The sequence below is a fragment of the Thermobia domestica genome, chromosome 16, assembly GCF_964235325.1.
Source record: "Thermobia domestica chromosome 16, izTheDome1.hap1.1, whole genome shotgun sequence".
Taxonomy (NCBI): domain Eukaryota; kingdom Metazoa; phylum Arthropoda; class Insecta; order Zygentoma; family Lepismatidae; genus Thermobia; species Thermobia domestica.
This window is the reverse complement of record NC_137469.1, coordinates 35,899,580-35,927,083: the sequence shown is the minus strand read 5'-3', so window position 1 is coordinate 35,927,083 and position 27,504 is coordinate 35,899,580. Positions and strand designations below refer to the sequence as shown.

General features: G+C 33.7%; 1 protein-coding gene across 2 annotated transcripts in view; it reads right to left on the bottom strand.

Moving 5' to 3' along the window:
* The window catches only part of LOC145672745 (uncharacterized), a 137,236-nt gene that overhangs the window by 17,939 nt on the left and 91,793 nt on the right, over positions 1-27,504 (bottom strand). The window contains exon 2 of one of the 2 annotated variants that reach the window (XM_081741917.1): positions 24,563-24,697. In XM_081741917.1, the coding sequence (XP_081598043.1) occupies positions 24,563-24,697 (135 nt within the window). The remainder of the gene's footprint in view (positions 1-24,562; positions 24,698-27,504) is intronic. The other variant, XM_081741918.1, reaches the window with a different exon arrangement.

The window sequence follows — 27,504 nt, the reverse complement described above, 5'->3', positions numbered from 1 at the left end:
TGATTTGAGCATTCTAACAGTGAAAGAAAGAATACATTGACTTAAGCATTATAACGGTGAAAGGAAGGATACATTGACTTGAGCATTCTAACGGTGAAAGGAAGGATACATTGACTTGAGCATTCTAACGTTGAAAGAAAGGAACATTGACTTAAGTATTCTAATGGTGAAAGAAAGGAACATTGGCTTGAACATTCTAACGGTGAAAGAAAGGAACATTGGCTTGAGCATTCTAACGGTGAAAGAAAGGATAAATTTTACTTGAGCATTCTAACGGTGAAAGGAAGGACACATTGACTTGAGCATTCTAATGGTGAAAGGCAGGATGCATAAACTAGGAAGTTGTCAATGTTGCCAACGACATTACATAATAAATAAATAAATAAATAATTCCGCCAGATTCGTGATTCAAACTGTTAGAATTCCATCCAATTAAAAAAAAAACACTGAATTCCACTGCTGCTAAAAAGATGAGTGATTATATTTAATTTCAATTAAAATAATTAATATCAATTTTTATAATAATTGATAGAAACGAAAATGAATTTCATAAGTACACAATGAATATTAAACTATTGTCCAAGTAGCCAAAGTTGAGTACGTGAGTTGTTCTTGTTATGTTAATAATTTTAATCAGTAAAAACCACAATATTTTTAAAAAATCATCTTAATCTTGCAAGATAGTAGATTTTTTAAACTATACCGGTTGCAAGAAGGAGCCAATCGACAAAGGTATGGTGTGTTTACTTAACTCATTTGCAATGGCACGAAGACTTCTCCAAAGGTTGCTTCTGCAGTATTCTCGAGGACCTTATTCGAACATGAACTTGATCAGTGCACAACGGTTCTCATTTTGCACTGCTGCGTCACCAGACCGAATATTGAACAAACCAACGGTGTTCGTTCGTCACTCCTAGCTCAAATGCACTGTTGATTCTTTTTAGACTTGCTGTGTAAAATGTCCCAGTTTGAAGTCGTAAAGAAAAATCACTCAATTTTGTATTTTTCATGGTGCATTTTTATACGACCCTGTTCAACAATGCACTACCTCCTGACTGTCTCAGTATATCAATCTGTTTACCGGACTGTCCTTAGTTTCATGCGACCCTGTTCAACAACGCACTACTTCCTGACTGACTGTCTGGGCACGTACAGAGTTTGTGGCGTTAGAAATGTCATCTTAGTCCACCTTTGTGTTTTTGTCTATGAGTTGAATTTCCCACTAGACGTCAAAGTAGACATTTCAACCACACCAATCTTATATTAGTTTATGTTTTTGGTTTATTGAAAATTAGTGTCCTTTTTGAGCATGAATGCTATGTGAGATGTAAATCCGAATCATTGTAATGGGTTCAAATGTTTAATATTCTCTTACCAGGAATCGAATCGGGGACTAGGTTCACCGAAGGTTCGTAGGCTTGATAGCCACCAAACTTGTCCGATGTTTGACTTCATCAATTGAATGCAATGAATGCGTCAATCAACTACACTGAATTGGTCCATTATATTTATTACGCCGAAGCCAGTTCGGTTCCTTTCAGAGATTCGGAGATTCAATCCTTTCATTCTATTAAACGATTTGTTCTTTTGGAACGAATTGTTACGGAACTACCGATCACTGCTCTCGATGCACGAACCAGCCTCAACTCAACACATTTTACGTGTGGAACTAACCTCTACTTTTTTTTCGTTCTTCATTTTCAGTTTTGTGTTCTTGTCTTTCAATCATCTGATGTTAATTTGCAAGTAGTTACCTCTTTCTATGAAAAACACAACTCCTTCCTGGGCGTGTCTCCTTTTTAATTTTGCAGTAGGAAATCTCGGAAAGCTAATGGGTAATTTAAATAACACATGATATTGCATTGCATGTATCCTTCTTTTCATTCATTTCAAAATTATTCAACGAATACATTAATTCTGATTTATCAAGTAGATATTAGTATTCTTTACAACTAATATTCATATACTCCTAACAATTCACTGAAATTTTACGTTATCTTTTTAAATGAAATGTTACAAGTAGCTACTTCCTGCACATTATAGTAATTATAGATGAAACTATATTACCACGGGATGCACGTTAGATGGCTACTAATACAACCTCTTGTTAATGATACCATTATATATAGGGTGAGCACAAGAACTGTCCCTGATTTGAAAAGGGCATAACTTTAATACTAAAACCACTATTGTGCTCAAACTTTCGCAGTAGTTACATAAACTAAAAAAGTTTTTGTGGTGGTAATTGAATTATAAACACGCAATGTGTGCACCATCTGTTACGAGGGAACTATCGAGACGATCGCGCGTGGGTTTTCTCGGGGTACTTCTGTTTCCTCCCACTATTTTCATTCCACCATGTCATTCGTTTCTCATCATCACCGTCTCCTTTAGCCCACATAGCATAACTGTGGGACGTAAAGCTCAAAGATTTCATTTCATTTTTTCTTCATTTTCGAGGTATATTCGAAGCTACCCAAAATACATTGGGGCAGTACGAGAGATCATGACATTGAAAACAGAAATTTAAGGGTGTCGGTTCCTAATTTGAAGTTCATTTTGAGATAGCTGTTTATGTTCTTGAGATAAAAGGATTAAAATACAAGGTAGACAGATTATAAAACCGTTTTTTTAAACCTTCGGAGCCACTAAAATAATATATTTCGGTCCTGAAGCGCGTACTTAGCTTGTAGAAAAGGAAGATACAGTTGACGAATTTTCATATCTTACATTTTCGGACATTTTTTTTTGTATACTTTGTCCAGTTTTAGTTTTATCTATCGATCCTTTTTTTTTTTTAAATGAAAACGGCAATAATTTTATTGCCACACAGCACACCTGCCCGACAAAGTCCTGACATCAAGAAATATATATGTGGCTTAGTGATATAGACTGCTGACTTCTGATTCGAGGGGTACCTGGTTCGACCCAAGGTGTGTGAGTTTGTGGTGGACAACTTCTTGGCCGTAATTTTTTTTACGGTTGTCGGTGTCCTCCCACATTTTCATTTCATAATTTATTCACTTTTCATTAGATTAGTCGTCCATCTCCTTTAACCTAGTATAGTACATAAACATGGGACGTAAAACTGAAAGATTTTATTTCGTTTCATTATGGAGCATAAAAAACTTTAAAGAAAAAGCATTATTTTCACGCATTATTTTCTTTATATTAAGCTTCCTTAAAACAAATCCATATTTTAAAGATTTACTTCCTTTTTTCCACCCAGTTTTTTTTTTTTGGATCGAAGTTTAATCGCCTTCTGTTTAATATGAATCTTTGATCACTTTACACAGAACCATTACGAAGTTCATATGATGAAGCCATGTGTGTGTGTGTGGAAAGAGTGACACTCTTTAAGCTACCCTGCTAATATTGCCAAGCGGTTGTTGTTGGTCTCGGCTATAACTGTGGGGGTAGCCACGGCTTTCGTCCATCCAAACAGCTTGTTAGCCTCTACAGGGATTGACTTTTTAATGAGATGCGTCAACGACTAAGCTCCCCTTTGCATCTCAATTAACTCCCACGAGATACTGAAATATAACACTATTTTGAATGTTATTTTTATTTTTTTATTTTTTTTAAAGAGAGAGAATGAAACTAGAATTATATCTAGAATGTTGAAAAAACTCCAACAACGTCCAACAAGTTGAAGACCAAAGTTTTATGTACGTAGTAATTTAATGTAGAAATACATAAACTTTAAATTCCACAATATTAGTAACAAATAGAACAGGTTACAAGATATCAAATATACCAATCGATAGTTCTTATGTATGTGAGAGTTTAAATTCTCATGCGTAGTTTACGAGAAAATCGACAGAAACGATAAATTTTTTGAAAAAAAAAATACATTTGAAGCTGGACGATAATCACGACATGTATCATGATGAAATTAATAAAGTAAACCCTTATCAAATAATTCATTACGCCACTAGCAAAATAACATTACACAATATGGTTTATGAGTTAAGAATGCAAAATAACGATTAGCTGTTAAGCTTTAACTTTTAAGATCTACAAATATTGTCAAAAGATTAGACATATAATAGTAATCAAAAGAACACATCAACTCGAACAAAATGACAGTTTTTAGGGAGTAAATGCTAGTGGTGGGCGCATATATAAATTTTTTCGGTTTTTGTTGTTGAGTTGAGTTTAGCGTCCTCTCAGCAGTGAGGCTATCTGAGACGTGGACCTACTGATTAACGTGGAATCCGAAGAATATGAGCTCCCGCCGGGAATCGAGCCCGGGTCTTCCACGCCAAAAGGTGTGTATGCGAACCGCTTAACCACGAAGCTTATTTTTTAAAAAAAATTACAGAAAAAAACGAAACTGGCTTTTGAAAACGTTCAAACAACAGTTCTTTTGTGAAAACCGATTCACTTTTCTATAAAAACGGTTTCCGTTTTAAAAACCGGTTTAAGTTTTGTATCATAAACAGATTTCGGTGAAAAACCGAACTGATTTTGGAAGGAAAACGAAATGTCGGTTTTTTAAAATTTTCTACAAACTGGTTTTCTTTTTTTCTCTCTCTCTCTCTTTTTTTAAAAATAAAACCCGGTTTTGCACATCCGTGATAAATTTTCATGCGGAGATTTTTTAAAATCAGAAAAGCTAATATTTATGGCTCTAAGAAGTTTGTTGTTCATTGCCAATAATGGTTAATCGATTTTGGTTGGGACAGACTATTTATTCATGTTTTGTATACGTAAAAAATACCCAGTTAAGTAGCAGACTGTTTCTATTAATGTTAGCCTCCCCTAGCAGTGATAAAATACTTCTAACGGTGGCAAATATAATCCTAACAATAACGCACATACTATTTAAGCATTTTAATAATAATAATAATAATAATAATAATAATAATAATAATAATAATAATAATAATAATAATAATAATAATAATAATAATAATAATAATAATAATAATAATAAATGTGTATCTGTCTGTCTGTCTGTAAGCAGTATTTTGCATAAAAAGCACCATAGAATCATCAAATATTGTATACAGATAGACCTTTGGCTAATCTAATCGCGTACAAAGCTGTTTCTTTTTCGATTTACTGTTTGGAGGAATAAGCGGGGAGGGTCAAAATGAATCAATAATAATTCTCCGGAAGGAGCTAAGCGTTTCTTTCAGCAGCGAGACTATATGAGACGAGTAGAATTACAACTTAATGGGGAATCCTAACATGAACTTCTGCTGGGAATCGAACCCGGGTCTCCCTCGCCAAAGCTAACCATACAGCTACGACGGAACTCCCGCGGAATTTCAGTGTCAAATCAATCAATTAGTTTTTTGGGTCGTTGAGATAAATAAAGCTTCTAAAGCCGTTCAAATCCACGTTTAACACCCACCGTTATTTGGGGTGGATGGGTGAAAAATAACATGACCGGAATGACCGATATTAGTGTCAAATTCATAGTTTTCAGGAACACTAAACTGATTGGTAAGAGTGCCGATGATATTAAAGCACAAGTTTAGTAAATGAGTAAGACATCCATAAGAGCCTTAAGGCTTGGGTGGGAAGAGAGTGACAAGAAAATAAAAACGACTGTTGGGCTCACTGGGATGAATAGTGATTTTCTGACGCCGTTTAAGTCCAAATTCACCCTCATCTTCTCGAAAGTGGGGTAGAGACGTAAATAAAATGTTCAAAAAGATTTAATCGAATTCATAGATTTCAAGCTGGAAAAATAGGCTGATTCTTTTGAAATTACTTTAGAACATAGTTAGTACCCACTTTAAACTGCTGTGTTTTTATCATGTCAGTCCGATTATTGGTCTTATTATAGGAAGTAAGGTATTTCAAAATTATTGCCAAAAATAGTGTATTTCATCTGAAATATCTCATCTCGTCTCATATCAAATATCTGAAACTATTTGAGAACAAGATTCTGAGTCGAATATTCGGGCCAAAGAGGAACGAGAATGGGGAATGGCGGAAGCTTCAGAACGAGGAACTACATAATTTATACGGTTTACCAAACATTGTTAGGGTCATCAAGTCTAGAAGGCTCAGGTGGACAGGTCATGTAGTCAGGATGGAAGAAAGTAGGAACGCTTTCAAAGTCTTAACTGGAGGACCAATCGGAAAACGACCATTAGGATGACCTAGGCGCAGATGAGAGGACAATATTAAGATGGATCTCGCAGAAATAGGAATACAAAGTAGAAACTGGATCAAATTGGCTAAGGATAGAAGTCAGTGGAGGGTTTTTATGAACGCGTCATTGAACTTTCGGGTTCCATAGGCCATAGAGTTAGTTAATTAGGCAGTGTATCTCATGGATTTTTTACACATTACAAATCTCATGGATTTTCGTTACGCATTCACTGAAATGCGTATCCAAAGAAGAAAGTTGATTCAAATATTTTCTATAATCTTATTCTCCACGGCATTTCAGCTTGTACACATAATTACGATATAAACAGTGTCGGTCATTGAGGAGTTTTACAGTCTAGCTGCGAAAACTATCATCAGATTCTGATGACACTTACGTGGGATCACTGGGAGAACATATTGTTTCAAACATAATCACCAAAATCAGTGCACCTACTTCTAAGTTATGCGTGGACATGCCTACAATAGTTATGTGTGAACATGCTTACAACAGTTACCCGTGAACAGCTTACAATAGTTATGCATGAACATGCTCACAATATGCGAGTCGAATAAAATCCTCCTCTTTTGAGTCGGTTAAAAAATAGAATTGTGCCTTCATTTCAGAGACTAAACTAGGAAATGAACAATAAACAACATTTTTTTGGGTGTCTGTTCACCTGTCGAGTGGGCACGGTTGCTCAGTATTAGAGTGCTCACTTGTGGTGCAAGGGGTCTCTGGTTCGATTCGATCCCAGACCAAGTGAGATCAACTTCGTACTTGTGAGATTTCTCGACGTAACCTTATTTCCTCTTACATTATCATTCCACCAATTCTTTCATTGTCATTCCTATTTGTTAATGACTCGTTTCCTTTAGGCTAATGGGCATAATTATGAGATGTAAAACTACAAATTTCATTTCATCTTATTTCTTCCACTTAGGGTTACTTTAAGATAAAAGCTCTCCCTAAACTGGTTTTCTTAAATCGCTGTTCCATTTGATGATTAAAATATGAGTGAATGGTTCGATGAGATAATAATGTAATTAAAAATAATAAGATAGTAATTTAATGATTTTATAATGCAATAAAAAGGGAAAGTAATTTTTCGTAAGGTAAAATGGAGAAATGAGAATAAGGGCTAAAGGTTCTTCATGAAGTTGAGAGCTAAAGTTTGTATTGATATTAGGGAAGACTTTTGCTAGCGCCCAATGCCCTTATTTTTAATTTGATTTCTTCAGTTTATCCTATCGAAAAGAATACTTTCTCGTTTTTAGGGTAGTTTTCTAACTTGTGCAGGAGTAAAAGTGAGGGGGAACGCGGAGGACGGCGTCCTCTCACTTCCAAAAAAATATGTATGGCGTCCCCCCATTTCCTTAGAAAGTTACAATGGGCAAAGGTAGGCAGGGGGACGGCGTGACGTCATGCCGCTACCTACCACCCCCTTACCTTTTCAGATCCACTTTTACCGGTGAACTTGTGTAAATAAGGTAATAACAGATCCCACCAAAACTTGTTTCCTATTTTTTGGGCATTTTCTGTATATCTAAAAACATTCTTTTCAAAAATTACTCCTTTTACTTTTTAGTCTTCATTCAATATTTCCAATCGGAATTGTGGAAGGCAATAATTTCTTTTCGCTTACTACCAAAAGAAGTTAACTGAAAGTCTAGACGAATGCAACCAACATAACTTCTGTGATGATTGGGTTGTATAAGCTGCAGGCGCTCAATCACATACTTTTATTAATTTTTCAATAAAACAATAGGCTAGAGCAAAAATAAAGTGAAAGTATTGTAATGTCATCGGGATTATGTATGTGTACGAAATTTCAGAGCGTTTTAACTAATATGGAAGTATATGGAATTTAAGTTGCATGGTTTGATTCTAATAAGTTTTCTATTCTAAAACAAAGAACAATTTAAAGTTCCACGTTTACGTTACATAAAGTAAAAGAAAATAGCTAATAAATCTAAGTGAATAATAGAAGAAGAATGGAATGAGAAAGTATGAAGGAACAGGAAAATTCCAAGACTATCCCTGAACACGATATCGTTGACACAGACTAACATGTAAAAGGTAAGAAGATAGTAGTAACGCTGTAGGTGTGGAGATAGAGGTGATACGAGAATACCCCTCCTGCATCACGTTATGCACTATACATATAGAGAAACTTCCTTGTTTGTTTTGGTTGTGTGCCCCCTTCTGGTTGATTGAGCTACTCCGCCCATGGAGCAATTGATTTAAAAAAATCGTCTAAAATCAATACGTTTGTACTTACCGTTCTCAAGTGATTAAAAATATAACATTACGTTGGTGTTTACTGAGCAAATCAACAGAAAAAAAAGCAGTTTCACATATTAACATATATATGTACAGATATGACCAGAAATCTCATATATATACTTACTAATCGGTGGAGTAATTAGTGCGGCGATATTGGGGAGAGAAAAAAAGTGTTACCTGGCAACATCTGCTCAAATCAGTTTGTTAACAAGTAATGTGCGATGTGCAACATACTGTAAAATGCATTTTTAAAAGGAAAAAAAAAACCTAGTAATTATTCAAGTTGCATTCTGTAAAACTAGATGTCAACGTATTGTTTTCTCAATTTAGTCTATATTCGTTTCAAGTTTCTTTAAAACGTATTTTATGTCAAATAAATTTCTTGTTCAATGTGATGGCGTAATGTAATGTACAGGGTGTTTGAAAAATAACGGATCTAAATTATGTTACTATGAAAGAGACTTTAAAAGAAACACAAAACATCCTAATTAACGTTGAATCGAAAACTTCATAATTTCACACACAAAAACACAATAACAAAAATTTAATAGAGTGATTCATTACACTGACCTAATTTGAGAATTATGGGATCTAGAAGAGGTGGTACAGAATTAATAAAATGAAATCTTTCAGACATAATTAATAAGTAGTGTACATGTAGAGCAGCACGTTTCAAAGTAATAAATTCGTTAAAAGTCGAGATATCGCAGCGTGGATCCAAGTACGTATTACGTATTGGGTACATAATATAACTTGGTTCATCATCAATTACTACATCGATTTGAAAGAAAGCGGTACTTTTAAATAACAAATATTACCTACAACGATTAAATGTTACGAGTTGTATTCTAATTTGTAAAATCTTCATTTTGCGTAAGAAAGCTCGTTCTGGGTGTTAGCATAACTGAAGGCAGAATGGTCATTTTTATATAGAAACGAAATGTAGTTACTGTGAGGAAAATATAGTTTGTAAATGTTAACATCTTGCAATTATATTAATTATGCCTGTTATTGTTTCAATTTTCATACTTCCGTTTCAAGATTGTTTTCCTACATCAGAGATGTAGTTAGGCCCAAGGAATTGGTCCAGACCAATCCAAAAATTAAGGAATTGGTCCAGACCAACCCAAAAATTAAGATGAAACGAAAACAAATACTACCTATAGAAGATTAAATAACAATTTTCACATTAACTTTTAAAAATAGCAAACAGACAGACTTCTACCCATCTAAATGAAGTTTCTATCTAGGGATTAGCCACATACAATAACGCACGATTATGAACTATGAACATTTAAGGATACTTTTCTAATGCAGTCTATTATGACGTAAAATATAACGCTTTATCCTTATCAAGTACAAATTATATTATTATTATTATTATTATTATTATTATTATTATTATTATTATTATTATTATTATTATTATTATTATTATACTTCCAGTCACTGGTTCGATCCCAGCTCGCGCCGTGTGGACTTTGTGGTGGACAAACACCGAGCTCGTGGGTTTTCTCGGAGTTCTCCCGTTTCCTCCCACTTTCTTCATTCCACCATTTCACTCATCTCTCATTATCACCGCCTCCTTTAGCCTAACCGGCATAACCGTGGGACGTAAAACTTAAAGATTTCATTTTCATTTTATTATACTTTCAAACTATACTATTTGTAGTCTGTTGACATGTATCAAGTTATTAAATAGGGGTATTATTACATAAAAACGAAGACAGTAACAGAGATCCGTAGCACATGGAAGTGCATTATTTGTGTCAATTGGCAGAAAAGTCAGGATACTTATTATGATGAATATTTAATAAAATATTTTATTTTCCATTAGTAAAAATAACAGTTTATATAGGAGTAAGGTTTACCAAACCTTCTTTATATCTCAATAATCACTTGATGCATCACCACTAAATTTGGTCAAGATGTAAAAAGTCAAAAATCAGGAATACAATTAGTTTTCAGAGCCAATATTCAAACCGAAATGAGTGGAAATCAACCTTTTCTGTTAATCACTATAGAGCAAAAACGGTACTATGTAGTAAGAAGCTGTTTACTGCAATCGATTAGACGTCTTAAGGATACATTTTATGTCCATTCTTAACACTCTACTAAAATCTGAAGTGATAGAAATTCACTACAATTTCCGGTTTCAAATAATCTATTAAGAGCAAAAAAGAGATGAGATAGTGAGGGGCGTTTTTTTTTTTTTGAATTAATTTACCATTCTAGGAATAGCTATAATCTTCTTTATTAATCTCCTATTCAAACCGGAAGTGGTAAAAATTTACGATTCCTAGTTTCAAAACTGATCACCAAAGTAATAGAAAACGACACTAGACCAGTAGCGTCATTCCAAATTTGGCTTTGGGGGGGCAAGACCCCTTGATATAAGTAAAATTTCGCGTTTTTCACTGACTTACTACTATTCTATTGATAAAATCTATATAAATCTCAAACTCAAGTAGGGTAAATGCCCCTCCCGGCCCCCCTAAATGACGCCCCTGCACTAGACAGCGACACGCTTTTTTTTTTTGGGGGGGGGACATGGATTCTATACTTCAGAAGAACGTTTCATCTCCTACTTTTTCCTCTATATTCAACCAAAGGGGTAAAAATCTACTACCATTTTTAGGTCGACATTAATTTCCACAGAGGCCGCGTCACCTCTGGTGCATGGAGTCCTTTCGATCCCAACCCGCACCAAGTGAATTTGTAGTGGATAAACATCGTGTACGTGGGTTTCCTCGGGGTTCTTCCGTTTCCTCCCAATTTCTTCATTCCACCATTTCATTCATTTCTCATAATCAACGTCTCCTTTAACCTAGCCGGCAAAATCGTGAGACGTAAGCCTTTAAGATTTCATTCCATTTCATTAATTTACACAAAGTAAAGACAGTAATCGAAGACGTGAAACCGTCTTTTTGATATGGATTGAGGATTCATAAGAATATATTTCATCTCATCTATTATTTTTCTATTGAAGCTGGAAGCAGTGTTCGTAAGTTTCCTGAAGAAAATTTCCCTCGACTGACACAAAAATTTTCCCTTTTATTATATCAAATTTTCCCTAATTTATTGAGTGTCCAATTCCTATGATAGAAGTTATGTGATAAGATTACTGTAGCTATATTAAAGGAAACACCAACTACATTTGTCTTTTGCTTCTATTTCTTTTACTCTTCCCTTCATTTTTTTTACAAAAAAATCGCACAAATACACAGTCGCCAAGAATAAGTACAAATTATGCTATTTTGGAAAAAAAAAAAAAACACACACACAGCCTTTCTACTGATACTGTATTGATTCATTTCTGAAGAACAAAGAAAAGTTTAAGTATTTGTTTGATCAACTAGTCCAGTGGTTCTCAACCTTTTTAAATTGACGACATACTTTACTGTACATCAGGACATCGCGACACACTTGTTTGATATATTTAATAATAATAATAATAATAATAATAATAATAATAATAATAATAATAATAATAATAATAATAATAATAATAATAATAATAATAATAATAATAGTAATAATAATAATAATAATGTAACCCTGTAAGTTTTTATATAATTATTCTATGTAGCACTGAGCGTTATTGCTGCCGCTGGAGGCATTGACTGGTACAGCCTGTCTTAAAGTTGACTTTAACTAATTATTATTATTAAATTCGTCATGATTTTTAAATTCTAAAATTTCGCGATACACTCTAGGGGACTGCGTGACACACCAATGTGTCGCGAAACAATGGTTGAGAACCACTGAACTAGTCGACGTGAGAACTTGCCTGGAATTTCATGTTGTACCAAAAAACAAATCTCTTCTGTCAAATTTTAACTACGAAATTTCCATAAATTAAGGAAATTTCCCTCAAACTACGAACACTGGCTGCTTGCAAGTAGTAAAAACCAGCATAACTTCCGATATAATATTGATTTCAAGAGAGTAAGGGATAACGAAAACTGTTTTTGATATGAACAGCGTTCCAAAGAACAGGTTCTTTCCATCCATGATCTTTAACCCACAAAAACCCAAACATTGTTCAAGTAAGAATTTTTGAACAAAACTTTCATGGGGGTCTTAGATAACAGAAATGTCAAAAAAAAAAAAACGTTTCTGAATGAATTAGAAATCCAAAGTGACACCCCTGACTCAGCGAGGAACACACGTAGTGGGGAACTTTTTCTCCCACTTTTCCATGAAATAATTTTAGTAGGGAACTCTTAACATTAGTTATGACGATTGCGATTCTTTGTACGAAATTATTATAATGAGCATTTTTTCAGTTAAACAATAGAAAAAGAATCTTTTCCTTTTAAGGAAACAAAAGAATCAAGTGAATAGAAAACACTTGTATGTTAAACAAAAAATCAAGTGAATAGAAAACGCTTGTATGTTAAACAAAAAAATCAAGTGAATAGGAAACACGTGTATATTAAACAAAAAAATGAAGTGAAAGAAAACACTTGTATGTTAAACAAAACAAATCAAGTGAATAGAAAACACTTGTATGTTAAACAAAAAAATCAAGTGAATAGGAAACACTTGTATGTTAAACAAAAAAAAATAAGTGAATAGAAAACACTTGTATGTTAAACAAAAAATCAAGTGAATAGAAAACATTTGTATGTTGAACAAAAAAAATCAAGTGAATAGAAAACACTTGTATGTTAAGGTCCTTATTCACATTGCTTTCTTGATTTCACGTTCCTTTAATAACTCCAGTTGAGATGTAGTTCATCAAAAGGTTAGAAGAAAGTATAAAGATTGAAATCAGAATATGAAAGAAAACTGTAAAGTGAAATTCTTGCAAAAAAATCTTAAAACAAAAGAAGATTGTTCTTTCTAATGTTGAACATTCGTGTTTGTCGTGTAGAAAGAAACGTTTAATGTCCTAGTTGTGTGAACAAGCGAATACTTTAAGGAATGCCGATTTAATTATAATGTTGTGAAACACTTTACTATGATTTTTATATATAATGCGAGTCAAAAAAAATCTTCACAGTGACTGGAGTGAACAGTACACGGGATAAGGTTACCGCCAAATTCAGAAAAGGCGGGGTACAGTTATTTTGTTATACTGCCATCTAGGAATGACACTTCTAAATGTCAGTCACATCTCCTACCAACGGGCAACGGGGGGTACTTTGTGCCCACCAACTTAAAAAAGCAACTTTATGAGATACACTAACGTTCAATTTGCACCACCGTAAGGTATAAGCTTTAGCTAAACATGTTAAGCAATAATATATTGTTTTTACAATTTTAAAGAGATGATTAGAAGAGTAATTACAAAAAAAAAAAACATACTGTGATGGGCACAAGGTACCCTCCCCCATTGGTAGTGCAAGGGTTAAAAACATTAAGTGTATCCTAAAACGATGTGAATGCTAGTATTTGAGCTCTCCTTGATGGATTTCTGAGTACGCCACTGGGCCCATATCTCACATACCTTCGATATTCGACAAGACTTAAACTTGAAATCAGGTAAACACTTTCGACTTGACCTTCATTTCCGAATGATCCGAGAAATACCTTTTTAACGTCTAACAAAGCTTCGGAACATTTAGTACTAAATATACACTAGTGTTTATTTCCACAATTATTTGTATTGTATATCCTGGAACATTCAGCACAAAGAATAAAATAAACTGAAAAAAAATGGATGAAATCACTTGTTTGAAAGACCTACGTGACTGTGAATGCAGTAGCAGAAGCCAATTTGTTTTGCTACTTGATCTATGAAGCAACTGGCGCTATTATTACTTGCGGTACTCTAAGGTTTCTACCGTTAATAAAGCAGAACGAAGCCAGCGATAAGTGTCGGCGTTATACAGTCACCTCTCTCTTGTACCTTGAAACCTGATGTAAACAAGTATTCTTACAATAAAAAAAGGTAGGAGAAGACCCCTGATAAAGAGAACGCCATTGTGGCTAACGTTACAACATTTATCATAAAACAGTAGAGAAGGTCGATATTTTGAAGAGGATATATAGAATGTTATTTCTAAACGACGTTGCTCACTGAAGAGTGTATTATTCAACGACTTTTTACTACGTAACTCCTATTCAGAATTAGAATCAGACAAACAAGAATGCTTTGTCTAATTACATTAGATGAGATAAAATACGTGCTAACATTAAGACGGACATAAATTAATTAAATGGCATTAGTTAAAGCATTCAGCTTATATATATTGTCGAAATTATTGTGTGCATAACCAAATACTTGGTCATACATCACGAAATACATTTTATCGGCATTAACAGCGTTATTACAAATTCTAATAAGAATCTAAATAACCGGACGACATCTTGTTGAATAATGTGATACCACTGATCGAGCCCCCTGGCTGCTTTTTCTAAGTTGACATTCTGATTTTTGACCTAGATCAATCCAGCACAATTTGCTTGTCTTTTATAAGAGAAGATGGTGAAATCTTATCGCCATTTTTTAACATACCGTTTTCAAAACAACGAAGAAGCAGTTCAAATTCTCTGTATGAAATTGGGAGGTCGACTGAATCGTATGCAACCCACTGTTCAGTTTTGTATTTTCGGTTGCTTAACAAGTACATAAGTTGAAACAGCAGTACATTCATGTTCATTATTTAAATAACTAACAGTATTATAAGGGGGATAAGGGAGCTTGAATATGAATATATATATATATAATTCCATTTATGTTATTGTGTACCACAATGTGTAATCAAACAAAATATTTAATTGAATTTTAAAATGTGTATAAAATAGGCAATGTATGAAGTGGAGGCAGTTTGATTCTTTAGGATTCATAATCCAATGGAAAATTTAGAGTGCCTTGACTTCTACAATGCAAATGACCGTCTAACGGCCGTGTGCACCAACGAAGTTCAACTGTTGAACGAGGATCATAGCCAAGTTCAGTGAAAATGTCTGTTGCACCAACAACGTTCAAGGATAAGTCTCGGTCAAATGGTGGATGAACTTGATTTTAGCTTGAACGGCCGAATTTGGGGGCTTAAACTTCGTTGATCCTAGTCAGTCTGTTTACATTTAATAATGTCTTTGTATTTCTCCACTAATGAAATTACAATTCTCGTGATCGGAGAAATTTTCTGCTCGTGGTTTCATTATTTTTTCCTAGATATAATGTATATCAATAAAATGAAATAAATGTTCTGAAATTTTAGGAATACAGTTCTTTTTTAATTTTCAGGTAAAGTCTGTTAACTAGCAAAAAGAAATAAGGAGGATATGTAGCTAGAAAACCTGCGAGGCTGTAGCTTTACAATAGAGAACCCATTAGAAATAAACTAGTACTGTGCGGGTTTTTTGTTGACAAAATCAGCTCAGCATTTTCGATAATGTATTTTCTAAACAATTTTCCAGTAAATGTTAACGTTAGAAGGTGAAGCTGCTGGGCTATATTCGAGGTGCGTACGTAGTGAAGAGGCAAATTTGCGATGGTAGGTATTCGTGTAAGCAAATTAAGGGTTCACTCCAGCAGACAGTTCTACCAAATAGAAAATTTATAGGTAAAAAACAACGTGAAATATTTTTCATGAAGGAACGAAAGTGTGAATATATGTCATTACCATCTATCACAGCATATTGATGTTAATTATTAGTGATAAAGAAATTATTGTAATTGTAAGTGTGCTCTTCCACTGTCCTCGTTTATGTGTATACCCCGTCGCTGACGCGCCTGCTCCCTATGGACGCAACCGCTCGGACCTCCCTACTGTACTCCTACTCTAACTCGGTTAGATATCATTCGTGCTTTTTAGTGGCCACCTAGCATAACTTGGTTTGTGTTTTATACACTAGTTTTTATGCTATACGCCCACACTTTATTTATACGTTACTGAGCCATCCTAATCAATTCCCAAGTAGTAATGGAGCTCTTCATTTGTGCATGCTATGCTAAAAGAAAGCTCTAATCTAACCTGAAAATGTAAAAAAGCGTCAAAATTTGGTAGAACCGTCTGCTCGAGTGATGAACAAATTAGTATAAAAAATACCAATCTGTAGTAGGTGATCACTACAAGCTAGTTTTGCATTATAATTGCATAATTATGAACAATACGTTTTAACGCTGTTTCTATAATCACAGATTACTTACATGTGTAACGAATGTATTTTGAGAAATTGCACCGCAAATCAGGAGGGTGATATTTTCCACAGTGCTCTACCCTTATGCACACACCACCATCGCTTATGTGCCTGCTTTCGCGGACAAAATCACGAGCGATCCCTCAAATTGTGCCCTGCTTCGAATCGGAATAAATACAAACTTAGGTTGTTTTGGCCATTTAGCACAAATTCGTGCGTATTTTTTGCACTTATTGTATTTATAACATACAAGTTTGCAAGCATATTATAAATGTGTGCGTAGCTGGTGAACAGGTGCGAAACTAAAAATGCAGAAGTCGTTAGATCATAAATGGAAAGAATAAATGGTAGCGCTCCTCAACTTTACCTACGCTAACTAGGAATTGTAGGCAAACGCCAACAGGGAAAAGGATGTAAAAGGCATTAGAATAACGTTTTCACGATGAAATATGAATAACTGTTGAATCAATTTTCCCAATCAGTGGATTCCAGAAGTTTTTTTCATTTTCTATTTTCTAGTGGTGGCGAATTTTAATATACTGGGGAAAAAATGTACTAGGAATCCACATTGAGGATGATAGGATGGTCCGTGTGCCGTTAAGGGGATCCAAAACTACACTGGACCCTCTTAAGCTAACCTGACCTAAGCTAAGCTAAGCTAACCTAACCTAACATAACATTACGTTATATTATGTAATCAAACGAAAATCAATAGAAAGAAGTGGTGTCAAAGACACTGAACCCCCTTAACGGAACATTGACCAATAGGATATGGTCATAAGGGAATTTCATGGTTCTCGCGGAGAAGTTCCCTCCAGTCAATTCATGAAATCAAACCTGGTCTATATAGATTCACATTATATTTGTTCTTTGTTATAAGTTTAGTGTAATCTTTATGGTGGAGTTTTACTATAGGGGCTACGGATCCACAGATTGTAAAATATATGGAAAAAATTGCAGACTTTAATTTTTCCATTTTATGTCGAGAACAACGTGCAGTTTTACTATACGTATCCATAGTATAAGTAGTAGTAAGAAAGAGTCAGAAGCCCCGCAGGATTAGTTAGTTTCTGTTCTCGACATAAAATGGGAAAATTAAAGACTTGCCCATATTTCTCTATACATTTTGCAATCTGTGTATCCGTATAGTAAAACTGCACGAAGAACAGAACTCAACAAACCCCTGCGGGACCTCTAACCCTTTCCTACTACTACTAGTACTACTACTTATACTATGGATTCGTATAGTAAAACTACACGCTACAATCTAATCTAAAATCTACTACCAATATTGCAACACCAAGTATTACTCGCTTATTTTATTACAGGTATAATTTATTAGTCCATTCTTTGATGATGTATTCAGTCGAGATGCACACAATCTCGAGAGTCGAGAATCCAGGCACGCGGTATGCTTTCTTCATTTGTTACTTTGTTAAACGAAGGTTAGAGACAAAAGATGACCACCAATCAGAGTCGATTTTACAAATTGACCGAAGTTTACTTAAACGAGGCTTACTGAACTTCGATTTTCAATGGTGCAACGAAAGTCCGGGAACCACGTTTAAACTTGAAAGTTTAATGTTGAACGCGTTTAAGTGAACGCTCGTTTAAACTTCGTTGGTGCACACGGCTGTATGACTTCTAGAACTAGGAAGACGCAGAAAGAATGTGCAGGAATGTTGGTATGACGGAAAAATCATATAAATACAACCGAAATTCTCTTCTGGGTATGCGAAGTTCTATTTTGACGTCGAAACTCTGCGAGTCAGATTATTCATCATTAGTTTTCTACTCCGTCATTCTGTCCATCAGAGGTTCCACTTTTCACCGTTACCAAAAGTAAGTGATTATGCATTGTCTTCTCTAGTCTTAAAGTCATACCATGCGCTGTGATTATGCAATTATTCAACATCAGATCATTAAATTCTTATTTTAAATTATTTCTGTGTTATCGAATTTTATCTTTGAATTTCTATTCCCATGTTTATAATCAATTCTGAGCTACGTTTTCTATACCCCCAAGTCTTGCATTAATTTGAATTCCTTCTCGGAGAAACTGGGTGGATGTCAAGGCCATTCAGTAATTTCATGTATGAGAATGGTTTGGGGTTCGCAACCCAGAAAAAAAGGTCTCCGTTTGACATGCCTGTACTTTTTTCGATTTTCTCGGAAACTACACATTAGAATTTACAATCAAGCATATTATCTTGTTTAGTTTGGTATGTTCTACCGACTGATATATTACGATGTATTAAATTTTAATTAAACAGAAATTAATATTTAAGAGTACATGAAAATTTTATTATATTGCATTAACCATACAATCTATTGCCCCCTTATTAGTATCATAATGAAGAGTTTAATTAGAATGTATTTCAATGTATCAGTTTTACCTTAATAAATGGTATAGTGTTCGTACAACATCAATTGTTAGATTTAGAAATTAATTGATTATTCCTCCCTTTTCTCAAAAACTACGCATGAGTTTGTACAGCGGGGGACACTTCTAAATGGTACAGCCATATGGAGATTTACGGCTAAGGTGTACCATTTAGAAGTGTCCCCCGCTGTACATTCATACATATAATTTGGTTCAGCTCAGTAACATTTATTGATTGATGTATGTCTTATCTTTGAGCATTGTTTTTCGTTGAACAATAAGAATATTGTAGAATTTTATAAGGATTGAAAGTGATCGGTAAATGCATACAAGGTTTTGGAATTATTTCTTGGTCCTTTATTGTTATTTAACATAATAAACTGCAGCTTAGGTCTTGCTTTGATTTTTTACGACATCCGACCATTCAGATGGATTATATTGTAATGAATATTCCGATAGAGACACAAAGTCCTTACATGTATTATTCATTTAGCTTTAAATTTCCCTTTGTAGCCTCCCTCCTTTCTTATTGATGAAAGAGAAGAGATCCCTCTTTTTTTTTTCTCTATGAGGGGTTAGCTTGTTTAGTGAGGAACACAGAGATCAAAAATTCTCTATAAAGTGTCATAAAACAGTTAACCGCTAAGGATGTATAGTTGTGTTGCTCAAGAAATTTATAGTCTTACGTGCTGAAGTTTCTAGAATCAGTCTTTTTTTACGTTGAACACGTAACTCTTAGATTTAAATTGAGTAAGGCGCTTAGACATTAGTGGTTAAAGCTAGATTATACTCATCTTCTTCTACCAACGTATAAGTTCTTATTTATTTATTTATTTATTTATTTATTTATTTTATATTGAATACCTATTGTCAATATTCAATACATCGGCGTACACCTATTTACAATGCTCAACAGTAGCCTATACACATATCGCTACAATTCATGATTCCTTGTTCTACATGTTAAATTATATGCTCAAAGTATTGTTTTACATGTACATCAAATATGCCTATTGTAGAATATTTTATTTTGTCACCATTATGTATAGTGTACATTCTTCTAATAGGCTATAGCACTCATACATTCATACGCTGAAATGGTTCATGACATGCTAGTAGCCTCAAGCGCAGTTTCCTGTTGGGGCCATGAAAGGAGATTTGTACTATTGGTTAATCTATCTCATTGTGTTTAATTTTATTGAACTCTCTCTCTCTTTCACACACACACACACACACACACACACACACACACACACACACATATATATATATATATATATATATATATATATATATATATATATATATATATATATATATATATATATATATATATATATATATGTATGTATGTATGTATTATCCCACACGAACACACATACAATTTTCAATTCTGTTTGGTTTTTAGTGTTAAAACACCTCTTATTTGTTTATGATTAAAGTTTTTCCTTTTAGAAAATATTTTGTCACAAAGTGGTGCTTCGTCGCAAAAAAAGAAGAAGAAAAAAAGGAAACGAAGACCATGGATAAGCGAAATTTTACTGTATACATTATTTTTCATTTGTGAAATTTTTTTTTTTGGTATCTTTAAAACAAATGAAAGATACAAAACATGTGTATTACTGTTAAGAGTATTTATGTCACTGTTAGATGAAGAGAAACAACAATAGAGATCCCAATATGTTACTTAATATTGTACTGTTTTTACATAAATAGAAAAATAAATAAATAAACAGTCACTAGAGTAGAGTAGGGTAGATCAATTAGTATTGACAACGAAGGAAATAATACATTTTAGCACCGAAAAATTCGTTTTTCTTTAAGTTTTTGGAAAATACGCATCATAATTTACTTCCAAGTATCTCATTTTGTCTGAGGTGCACCCACGAGGGGAGCTGGGTCTGGAATACCTAAAACTTTCTAATTTAACATACATTTATATACACTTTCTTAATAAAACTACTTGTTTAGCAAAGAAATGATTGATGTAGCATTAAAATTTGATCTTTCACTTCATCTGTACTCTTTCTTTTACAAAAACAATGAACTTCTATCATTTTTTTCTAAAAAAAAAAATATAGGTGGAAATATTTTACAATTATTTGTTATCTTTTCGGGTGCACTGCAGAATAATATCCGTTCAATACTATACAGACGTAGCGGCTTGTAACATTTCATCCCCCCTGAAAGTTAGGATACCTGTCATCAAAAATTTATGATTGCGCGCCTATATTTTGCTCAGCTTTATGAGGTCTCACTATTTATGTATGTCTCACCTTTGAACGATATTATAATTAAAACAAAAATTTAAATTATAGACTTAGTCTTAGTTTTGGGTTGTAAATCATTAACAATACTCTGTGTACTATCCTTTTGCTAGTGCTATAGTGAAAACCTTGATGACAATATACTTCAGTATCAGTTTTATCTCAATAGGTGGCGTTGTTATCGTATAACACAATTTTTTGTATAGGTTTACAACAAAATATTGTCTTTCTTGATTTTCTCAAAAACTACGCATGAGAGTTCATATAATTTTGTTCAGCTTGACTAGATCTATCGATTGAAACATGTCACATCTATGTACACTCATGTCCAAAATTATTGTCGTATGTCTATAAATGTGTTGTTGTAGGAATATAATTTGATAACGAATTCGCTCGGTATTTCTTATAATGTTAGTATGTGTCGAATCGGCAAAGACATGTATGTGCAAAATTTCATGTCAAAAGAACAGTAAATCAGAACAATGAAACGGAAATAAAACTTTCTTGTTCATTTAGCAACATTTTGTTTTACTCATTCTAATTTTCGTATTTATAATTCTTTTCCTATGAAATTTATCACAAATATACATTTCCCGATTATACACATAGTATCAATATTAAAAGTATCCTGCAAAAGCATTAGCAAATTATATTCGTACAAGAAGACAGTTATAGCTATGCGACAATCATTTTGGACATGAGTGTACATTTTTTCGTTAAAACTTAATAATACAATATTGTTGAAATATTGTAAAGTGTGTCTCACAAAGAACGCAACTTTCTAAATGCCCGACATTTTTGTTCTAGTAAGTTGGCAGTACTGAACATTAACACGATTTTCATCTGTTGTCTTTGTGGTTAGTAGCCACGGAGCGCGAAATAGCGCATCGGCGTCATCTGTTTTCTGTACGGGTACGAACGGGGCGCTTCATGATGGAACAGTGTATTGTTATAGTGAAAACTTATTACAAATGTGATGTGCGCTTGATTCCTACGTGTACAGAAAACAGATGACGCCGATGCGCTATTTGACGTTCGTGACTACTAACCACAAAGACAACAGATGACAATCGTGTAACGTTCAGTGTTTCCAACTTATTAGAACAGAAATGTTGGATATTTCAAAAATTGCCTTCTCTTGGGACACCCTTTATAATTAGAATTTTTGTGTTAATAACGAAAGTTTATCTTTTCGTTTTATAAAATGAGAATTAACTTATTTGGGGGGGATATTTTTTACATTTCCGTTTATTTTTCGAAATTCTGACCTAATTACATCACGAAGATTTTTATATACTTTGATCTCCTATTTATATATAGAGAAAGTGTATTATAAAGTCAAATTTGGTAAATCATTCTAAACATATGAAGAAGTTTATATTTTGAAAACGTGCTTCATGATTTGTTTTATTGGTTTCGGATGCGAGAACGCTATTTAACTAATGATCCACTATAAGAATAGTTTTTATGGTATATTGTAACACTATCAGTTTGCACAAAGTTGAATGTATATATTAAAGTATCTCAGTTTAATAGTCCATCTGAATTCAATAAAAGTATTACTGTAGACTACTATTTTGTATAAACCGAGAAGAAAATTTGTCATGTAATGACTTAGTAGAAAATTTGGCAACACATAGTATGAGTTGAGTTGCTGACAGGAAAGCACCACAGTGATTTAAAAACTAGTTAGCAGTAGCGTGTCTTGCCCGGGGCCGGGGGCCTAGCCCCCGAGTTTTTGAGTAACAAAAATAATATTATTTATATGTGTTTAGAAGTTTGTAGCAAACTGATGATATACTTATCATAGTCTGGGTTCTGAATGCCTCCTCTCCCCAGTTTCTACCTTCTAGACTCCGCCTCTGCTAGTCGTTTCATTGAATAAATTCAAACAATTGAAAAAATAGCAAAACAAATAAATTATACAATGTGTACTGAAAGATCAAAGTCTACTTATTCTCATGCAATAAGAATACTACATGCACTATAAAATAATAGTCTTTTAATTTTTTAAAAAGAAATCAGTAAGTCCTGTGTTACCATCACCAGGGCTGTTTGTTGTATCTTTGCATATAGACGCGAAATTTCAAACGGATTATTCAGGTCTTATCAAAATGTTCATCATCTCACATTTTGTTTCTATTATATATATATATATGTATTTTTAAATTATGACTAATAAATGAATTCCTATAATGCGTTTGACGAATTATCAACAAAATTTACTGTGAATATTACATGTTGAAAACCCATAATTGCTGTTTTTATAAAACAAAAATGTTATAGCCTTTACATATTTGTTTATAGGCATGACTAATGTGATGGTCAGTGTTGATGACACTGTTTAGCTATTTTAGCACTTAGGAACACATTTTCACACACAAAAAAATTCCGAGACTAGAAGTTAATCCTAATGTACAGGATCAACTCAAAATCATCTAAAATTTACTTCTCCTTTTACTCCAACCTTATTTATACCCATATATTCGAAGTATGACCACAATATCAATGAATAGGCTATTTGAAAAACCAAACATTTTTAGAACATCTGAAAGAATTCCGAAGTTATTCACAAATTTTTCGATCGCTATTTTAGTAATATACTATTGATCATTAGCTAATTAAGAAAGACAGAAGGCAGTATAAAATTATTTTAAAGAAATATTTTTAGTACGTTCAATACATATTACATAGAATATTCAAATATAGATAGCATACATAAACTCTGATTCGTTGGATCCATGCTTTGATACCAGCTTGTGCCAAGTGGCCTACGTGGTAGGCAAATACAGTGTGCGTGGATTTTTTCGGTGTTCTCCCTTTTCTTCCTACTTTCTACATTTTAAAATTTTGTTCATTTTCATCGTCACCGTCTACTGTAGCCTACACGGCACTACCGTGGAATGTAAAACTGAAAGATTTTATTTCATTTCATGAAGAATGTTATAGACATTTATACAAACAAGAAATGCAGTTGTTATTTGGCGTATTAATATGTTTACATATATTTCTTACAATGAGCTAAGAAGGAGGTAGCTATATTTCTAGTGTCGAGTGGAAGTACTGAACAATATATGATATCCCAAGAATACAAATACTAGTATTATTAAAATTTAACATGGATTTACCTGTGCATGGAAAAGGAGATTAATTAGGTATTCAATTGAAAATATTATCTAATAGTTTTTGGACTACCCTGTATTTAAGGCATAATACTTTTTTTTAAAAAAATGCTATTTTGCTTAAATAAATCGATTTCTTTGTTAATAAATTGGAACAAAATGTGAGATGAAACATTTGATTTGTCCGTAAATATAATTTTTGTAAGATCTACAGCAACATTAAAACGGGCGTTTGGTTCCGAAAGGCCACCGGGGTTTTTGTATGCTCCGGTTTGGTTAGTGCAGGCAGGGTACGCACCTACACTAACGTAGGGTGTGAACCGGGCCTCACGCTTACCGAGGCCAAGCCACTCCGAATCCGGCTTCGCTCGAGCTTCTCTCCTCAACCGGCTGCTTCGAGGGGCGCCACCTTCTTCCATTTCCACGGGCAAATCTGTAATGATACAGGGAGGAAAAAAATATTAGAAATTTGTTAACTAACTAGTTCAGGAACAAAGCAACGTTTATTTTAAAATAATAACTTGTGACAGTTCCGCCAACTAACTAAGCATATTGGCTTCATTATACACTGTAGATTGGTAATTAGGTCATTAGTTACAACAGGCCAAACGGGAAGACACCGTTAGATAATATGAGGTGTAATATCATATACCTTCCATAAGATATTAGATATAATATGGGGTACAACATGTAACGAGAGAAATAAAAATCAATAATAAGTTATAATAAATAAATAAATCGTGGGTATTTTTTTAATCTTATGTGTACTATGGCATTCAATAGGTTTATTTCCTTTTATTTTTATATCGTTTTCTTTTAACTTGCTTTAAAGACAATCAATTTTAGTTTTCGATTTATGAGAAGAGAGTTGGGGTATATCCATTTGTGTTTTTTAGCCTACTTTTGATACCTAAACTAGTTGCAAACCTTGAGATTTTTGCCGGTTAAAATTCAGCATCTCTTTTCTAAAATTTAATAAATCATAAAGTATTTTATTGAATCCGTTCTAGATTTTCACCTGAGTAATGCAGTTTTTTCTTATTTCTTAAGCCTGTATTTTTATACGTGTTGCATTTGAATCTAATCTATATAGCCTTCCATTTGAATAATGAAAATTCAAATTATATACATTCAAACGGAAGTTATATAACTGCTTCTCTAAGCAATCTCTTGCAGGCAACAAACGGTAATGAGAAAGGTTTATCGTGTATAATATGGTTTTTGAATTATAGGTTGAATATAGGGTTAATAGGAACATCATTACTGATGCATTTATTCCCCATAACAAGAAATTTAATTTTGTATGATGACTTGTGTACCCACCAATTCCATCAGATATAATGATATGAAAGTGTTAATAAAAACTTGAGTGTTGGTTCAGATTCCACTTAAGCCTCGTATCACATATCAAAGAAAGAATATTTATTTCCTACATATATTACACAACTTGAACCGGAATAGCAACTTGAGCTTCTGTTGCTTGTCTTTTTAAGATTAAGAATTCATATAAACGAATTTTGTAGCATTTATAATGCGCGGATATTTTTTTGTTTAAATATCTAATTTATTATTTAAATTTGGAGATTTATACATGGTTGTGCCTTCATATACTTCACTATCTGTGAAACGGAATCAATATTTTAAAAATGAATTAGTTAGTGATTTCCTGTTATTTTTATGTGACAAAGAATCACTTCCTTAAAGAACGTATGTACTGATCTTGGAAGATAAACGTTGATCGTAAGGTAACGAGAGGTGTTGGGTCCACAACTGAGTGGACATCTGCTAAATTTCTTATCTGATTGTTTACAACGACATTTCTAGGTTGGATGAGCGCAGGGAAGACTTCTTGCTCTGTTATTGAAGATTGAAAGATATGATCAAAATGTAACCCACTGAATCGGCGTATACCCCATTTTATGGAACAAGTTCGCGACCATAATCGTCAGAGCTCGTACAATCGTATTGTTATTGTCATAATGAAGAAGTTAATGATGATAGTATATTTTAGTATCAGTTTCACCGCAATAAGTGGTACGGTTCTCGAACAATACAAATTGGTACAATTTTGTCTCCATTTTTCTCTAAAACTACGCGTGAGCTTTCAAGTTACGCATATCAGTTTTTGTCCATCTTAATGAAATCTATTGATTGGTATACTGTGTAGTCTTATTTTTTTTTTCGTTGAACTTTTTACCTTTAATAATTTTGTAGAATTTGAGATAAAATCATTTGCATTTACGGAGTGACTTGTTTTGATGTTCCTATCACTTAACTTAAATGAAGTCACCACCACGTTAGCGTTGTTGTTTAATTGGTTGACTGTGTGTGTGTAATGATCAACACTGAGCTGCAAGATGGCTACAAAGAGCAAACAACAAACAAGTTGACAAACAGCTATCACACACGCAACGCTTTGTTGTGTATGTTTGTTCCGCAGTCTAATTTCTGCACTCTCACTTACAGTTCTGTCGCTATACGGTACATAGGACAAATGAATTTAATCTTCTTGCTGGTTGCTATCTTTCTTTTTATTTGCGAGTTCAAGTATGGAGTAAAGAGAATCTTAACAACTGAAAAGAAGCGATTTCGACGTACTTAAGTAAATAATTCAAACTAGAACAATGCTTTTAGAAAGGATGGAAGTTCATTACTACAGAAAGAAAATTTCGCTATTGGATCTTCGATGCTCAAACACAATGGAGTTTGGATTGCTATTACACTCCTTCCAAAGATACAGCTGAACATTGCAGCCCAAGTTTTTGGCCTCCCTAAAGGTCTCATTCATAAAGATGTGTCCCGCGTAACTTGGAAGTTTTGATTTCATAATCCGTATGGTATTTAGTGATTATTGTTTTTAGAAAACGAGTTTTGATGCATGTTCGTGATGAATGTAGCAAAAGAGAAACATTTGGAACTAGGATAACTCATGATCTTGAAATTAAAGTTTAAACACGTAGACTGTCATGTGTATTGAATTTCATACACACGGCTCTCGTGCAGCGCGCGTGTATGATTTTTCCATACACAAACAAGATATTACTCTTTCGTTGCGTTCGTTTTATAGACGTGTATGCAATTACATACATATGACGTAGATGTCAAAATTTAACGTCCACTCCTCGTATGTGTAAAACCATACACAGAGGAAATCATACACTTATACGCCTAAAACAAAGACGAAAACAAAGTATTACTAGCGAACTGTTGCCAGTGGCGCACAAGTGGCAGTGAAGGTCT